The 6,033-nt window shown below is 40.6% G+C and overlaps 1 protein-coding gene across 4 annotated transcripts in view; it reads right to left on the reverse strand.

Annotated features, from left to right (window-relative positions):
- Positions 1-798: 798 nt before the first annotated feature.
- chd4b (chromodomain helicase DNA binding protein 4b) overlaps positions 799-6,033 on the reverse strand; it is a 23,864-nt gene continuing 18,629 nt past the window's right edge. For all 4 annotated transcript variants that reach the window (XM_020610852.1, XM_020610849.1, XM_020610850.1 and 1 more), the window contains exons 33-40: positions 5,381-5,466; positions 5,014-5,263; positions 4,876-4,932; positions 4,341-4,511; positions 4,150-4,258; positions 3,591-3,723; positions 3,306-3,501; positions 799-2,006 (exon numbers count right to left, since the gene is read on the reverse strand). In XM_020610852.1, the coding sequence (XP_020466508.1) occupies positions 1,804-2,006; positions 3,306-3,501; positions 3,591-3,723; positions 4,150-4,258; positions 4,341-4,511; positions 4,876-4,932; positions 5,014-5,263; positions 5,381-5,466 (1,205 nt within the window). In that variant the 3' untranslated portion in view covers positions 799-1,803. The remainder of the gene's footprint in view (positions 2,007-3,305; positions 3,502-3,590; positions 3,724-4,149; positions 4,259-4,340; positions 4,512-4,875; positions 4,933-5,013; positions 5,264-5,380; positions 5,467-6,033) is intronic.

A 6,033-nucleotide genomic window follows, 5' to 3' on the forward strand; every position in this document is an offset into this window, starting at 1 on the left:
ATTGAGCTAAATGCTAATTCAGTAACAAGGTCACAAGGCCAATGTTAGGCTAAGCATGTCAGCAAGTTAAGGTTTACTAAACAGCACTAAACCCAAAGTGCAGCGGAGACTAATAGGAACGTCATTTTTTCTGTTACCAAACCAAATAGTTTTTGACATTTTACTAAAACCCACATGTCGGCCTCAGAGTGGCGCTGTCTTCTTACAGCATACAGTGATTTTTTTCAGTACGATCCTAGTTTTGGATTATTGATTACAGAGGAAAAGTCAGGGGATCACCAAAGACAGTATTAGTACAATGAATGTCTGAACAGTTGCAGCTGACTGACCTACACTCAGTGGGCAGTTTATTAGCTACACCGAGCTAAAACTGATGCAGTCTAATACAATAGTCCTGCAATAAATGTTGTTTGTGCTAAAATTTCTCTGGACAGGTACTGATTCAACTGTATGGGTGCTGCGGTTGAACAGTATTGCATTCTACTGAGAGGTGTTTATTATTTTATCTGTCCCATTTGTACCAAAGACACAGAAACAGAAACTCTATAAGGCAGCACAAGCTACATCCTCTAAAATGACAACAGCTGAATCGACACTTCTCCAAAACAGTTTGAACATTATCACCTTCAAAAAGGGAGGATTCATTGCAGGACTGTTGTGTTATACTGCATCAGTTTTAGCTTGGTCTCCTTGAACTGTGAGTGCACAATGTTGTTTCTAAAACCACAAGGCTTGGTTAAAAACAGAAGTACTTTCCAAAAATACATATTATCCTCTAAAAATTACAAAAGCTTAATAAGATGTTTACTTTTTTATTGTAGTCCATAAAAACAGACAGCAAAGATAAAAACAACAAGGTGGTAACCATAACCATAATAGCATAACAATAGACACTAAGGAATTAAATTAAATTAAGACTGACACTGTTCTCTAAACCATCCCACGTACCTAGAAGCTGTGGAGCTATCACGTGTCTGTATTTCAGAGATAACACAAGAGTGTTTCCAGGGAGCAAATCTGTGATGCAGTCAGGAATGTCAAGGTCCTGCACAAAGAGCTGACCCCAGATCAGGTCACCTGCCAAGACAGGTGGATGTTTGGGATGGAAGGTAAGAGGTAACAGATGTGACTGATAGAAAAGTGATAGCAACAGTGTCTGGGCATTCTGCAGTAGAGATGCACATCAATATGCCCTGTTTATACATATATACAGGAAACAGACATACACACTCTCTCCATTCACATACAGGTGAGAACATTAAAGATGAGGAAAAAAAAATCCAATTTCACAATTTTCTAAAAGGTGAAAACGGGCACTGTAAAACCCCTTGAATTCTTTAATAATTCAAAAGTCACCACAAAGCACCAGTATGTTCCACACATGCTGCTTTTTCTCAATCTAGCCTCTTCAACTTCATGATACAAATAGTTACATACATGTTTGACCCTGCTGTAAAGACAGAACAGTACAGTGGAGCTGCCCCGAGTTCAGTCACAACGACAGTGCTCCAGTTAGAGGAGTTAAATCTGAATTCCAGTGGAGGAGAAAGATTCTAGCATACCACAGAAAGAGCTGATTCTTCCATTCACTCCCATCCTACATCTACAGTCCCAGTCAATAGAAATCAATGTCCCGAAGTACAGCTGATGCTCTTCTGAGTCCGGAGATGGGTCGTGGGTGCAGAGCGAGGAGGACTAACCTGACTGTGCTGTACATGGTGGCTAAGGGGGGAGGACGTCTGCTACATGGCGGTGAGGGCGAATGGCCTTTGTCAGTGAGCATTAAGCGTTCGAGGTGATTGATTAGCGAGGCACCTGCATCTGCTGTGAGGTCTGTGACTGGTTCTGAGCGGCGACGTCGGGGCCACGGCTGGCTAGTCGGCTGAGGATGTTCCTCTCGGACATCTGCAGCCGCACAGCGACCGGGGGTATCCTGGCAATGGTTGCTGGGAGACGTGTGACGTCTGCCTTCATGTCACTCAGGAGTTCCTCAAGCTGTTTGAGAACTGGGAATACAAAATGGAAATGCGTTATGAACACCGGTTGACAGTCTAAATAAGGGACTGTTTTAGTTTGTTGCTCAGTTTTGTGTTTGGTGAAATTCAGAGGTTCAAAACTGCCATTTTTTTTTTGAGTTAACCTACAATTGTCCAGATCTCACCTTGTGAAATTAAGTCATATGGTGGGGGAAAGCAGCAGGGCAGAGCATCTCTCCCTTTCTGCTGCTTGCATTAATTAAAAAAAACAACAAAAAAAACAAACAAAAAAAAAAACATGAATATTAACAATCTGCATTTCTTGAATTCCCTTTTTCTTAAACTGGCCAGACACTGGAGAGCCTCATGATCCCATGTGCCAAAGCCAACCAGACTCAACCATGTGCACCATGAAGGCAGCGAATTAATTCTCTCATTTAAAAGTCAGTCTAAACAAGACACACACTGCCACTGATCCACATGAGAGCCAAATCAGTCGCTCCACAAACTCTTAAGTCATTTTTCAGGCTTTGTTGTTTTATATAATTATTATGGACCACATACCTTTAGGTTGCTTGGACAAAATTAAGACATGTGAAGATGTCACCTTAGACTGTAGGATAATATGATGGATATGTTCACTATTCTGACCATTCTAAATTCAGTGATTAATTAGTGAATCAAGAAAATAATCAGCAGATAGAAAGATGTGTGAGGGGTAATGAAAATCTGCCCTTGATCGAACACGGAAGCTGTGTAACCATGATGCTGTACCTCATGTTTGCTGCTAGTTACATTAGCAGCTATAAAGTGAAATATTTTTGTTTACACAACCACTCTATTTTTTATATTGCTGATACTATAAATATATTAATGTAACACACTCTCTCCCTCTCTCTCTCACACACTTTTGCAAACACAAACATATTCAGGAGGCTCTTACAGAAATGAAGCCGCTGCCTCAGACAGACTTGTCATGATTCAAACTTAAGAAATATTGTTGTGAGATGAAGAGTACAGAATATGTAAAACAGTTAGCATCAAATAACTGGTCCATTTCTGTGGAAAAAACAATGGGAGACATTATCCTGTCATAATGCAATGTTTTTTTTACCTGCTGTGTCAAAAAGGTTGCCCCTTTTGTAAATACACTATTTGTGCTGATTGGAGAATTGTTGTTGCTTTTTTTCATAGCAATGTCCTCACTAATGATGTACAACTCCTTTGACTACTAACAGACTAGTAACTTATTTTCTCATTTCTAATTAAAAAGGATCACAAGTGAACCCTCTCTATACCTACTGTATCTATACCTTCCATTTGCTTTACCTTTATGCAGCACTGCATTGGCAGGCTTGTTTCCAGACATGGACTCCTTGCTGAGGTGCTGGTGGGACTCGGCAAGACACTCCACTTCGCTGAAGCGAGTGTTGAGGGCCATGGAGGGGTGGGCTGGGTCCTCTGTCATGTTCAGGTAGGCCGCCCTGCGCAACTGCTCCTCAATCACCAGTGCCTGTTCCAGTAACTGAACAGGAAACACAGACAGTAAATCTTGAGTGACCATGACAGAGACACACAGACATACAGTAGGGGAACAGTGAGTGTCCAGTCCACCTTAAACCTGCGAGCCAGAAATTTGTTCTTGATCTCCAGGAAATTTCCTCTGCTCATCTCCCCTTTGAAGGGCTCGTTGAGGATGGCAAACCTGACATCGTTCTGCACATCCTGCCACCGGGCGTACCCGTGTCTGGGAGAGAAAGACGCTGGGGTCAAGTGTAACAACATTATAATTTCATGAGGATCATCCAGTTAGGACGAAGATGCTATGTGGTACACTTTCAACAAATATCCTTGTCCTACATTTATTTTTCAGTGAATATTCATGAAGCTAAACTCATTTGATCTCAGACAAGTATTAAGGACAATAAAGTCATATTTTTGCACAAGGATAACTTTACAATTAAGAAGCTTAGACAAGTAAAGATGTTTACTACAAAGATTCCTAAATGTAAAAATTCATGTTAACCTTCTTCTCTTTTGGAAAAAGGTCTAACTGCACGACCTGGCCTGAGTCGTTGGGGTTTCATCATCTGAATGGAACAGACCCCTTAATAATTCTTAATCTATGCAGACACCTCATTCTTATTACAGAAAACCACTGCTGAAAGGATACTGTATGATGCCAGCCAGCAGCCAGTAGTCATGGCGACGGTGCCAAATTTCAAAGGTCTTCTTGGTAACAGTGGCTGCCCGCTCTTCATTCTGCCAGAGAGAGTGAAGCTCTGGAAAGGGAGGCAGAAAGGTCAAAAGACAGAAATGAAAGAGAAAAAAGAAAAGAGAGAAACAAACTGTGTGTGTGTCCACCTGTGAATCCGCCATCAGCAATGTTGAACATGAACCTCTGCTTGGTGGCTTTCTTCTTCTCCTCGCTGATGTTAACAACTGGCACAGCTATTCCTCCATCTTTGGTGTTCTCCCCATTCTGCAGTTTGCCAGACTCGTCTGTTTTCACACCGTCCTTCTCCTCTTTTTGCTCTGTAAAAAACAGAACAGAAATATGCCAGCTTTGCATGTAAAGAGAAACAAAATGTTACCAACCTGAAATACCCTCCCAGTCAATACAGACACAGTTTGGCATTTTATTTTTTTAAGCATTTTATGTCTATTAGAGTGTTGACAGTAGAGAGATGACAGGAGATAAAAAGAGAGAGAAATGTAATAAAGAACCCTGGCTAAATTCAAAACTGAGCCGTAAACCTTAATCTAACAGTGTGTGCAGATAAGTGTAGCACTGAATTATGACACCAGTAACACAGTGGAAATCTTGTTGGTTATATTCACATACAGAATTTATCTTTTAAAGTTACTGTTACTTTTAAAGTAAAGTTTATGTATGCACCTTTCTTCTCCTCTGTAGGTGAAATAATGGCCATCTTTTCATCTTTGCTGTCCTCAGCTGAAATGGGAAAAGCCCAGTTAGAATCACAGACTGGAAAATGGGCTATTTGAAAACAGTATTTCTCATCATCTATCTCACCTTTAGATTTGTCCTCTTCTGAATCCATCTTGCCCTCTGAGCCCTCACCCTTGACCTCAGTGACAGTATCCTTCTCCATCTCTGAAGTCTTGTCTTTCTCATCTTTCTCTTTGCTCACATCTTCAGCCTCCTTCTCCTTCCCTTCATCTCCAGGTTCCTTCTCTTTCTCCTCCTTTCCTGAAGCAGGGTTGAGCTCTCCTTTCTTTTCAAGTACAGGGGATTTGTCAGACTCGTCTGGGATTTCAATGATCTAGGGGAGAATTGGGCAAAATCAAATTTTAAAACATCTGACTACAAATTCCAGAATAATGCTGCTGTTTTAATTTTAAACAATATTAACAAAGATATGAAAGCAGACTACATGTACCTCTGGGTCATCTGCTTTCTTGCCTCCTTTGGCCTCCTCACCCTCCTTCTTCACATCTTCCTTGTCATCTGATTTGGACAAATCCTCTGTAAAACAAAAGAAATCAGTCATGCAAACAGTCTCAGTTATGGTTATCCCTAAAAAATGGCCAGTTATTAGTTGCTTCATGTTTTTTACAGACGTATCCGCAAGAGGGTGTCAGAGATTAAACTGATAAGGTGAATATTTATTTGGGCCTGAACAAAGAATTAATGAAGAAAATAAGAATATTTTCCAATGCAAAATACAGAAACTAACAACTTCCAGCTTTATTTCAGGGTTACAATGTCAATCAAGACCTAAAGTTAGAGTTAAGTTTCAGTCGGAGTCAAAGTTGAGCTTAGGAATGTGGTGCTGAGGTTAGGCCTAAGTGGAAACAGAAATGCATGTCATTTGTCAAAGGATCTGCACAAAGACAGTGTTACAACATACAGTATGTGTATGAGGGTTACCACTGCAGAAGAGATGGCTCTTAAGACTGAAATATGGAGATAAAATACTATCAAAATTGTTACAAATGCGTATTTAACGTTTTGTCTGCAACAAGCGATTTGTGTGTGTGTATGTGTCATGAGGATCACAAATGCGTGCTGCGAAATCTGCACGTATAAAGC

This window comes from Monopterus albus, unplaced genomic scaffold (assembly GCF_001952655.1).
Source record: "Monopterus albus unplaced genomic scaffold, M_albus_1.0 scaffold107.1, whole genome shotgun sequence".
Classification (NCBI taxonomy): domain Eukaryota; kingdom Metazoa; phylum Chordata; class Actinopteri; order Synbranchiformes; family Synbranchidae; genus Monopterus; species Monopterus albus.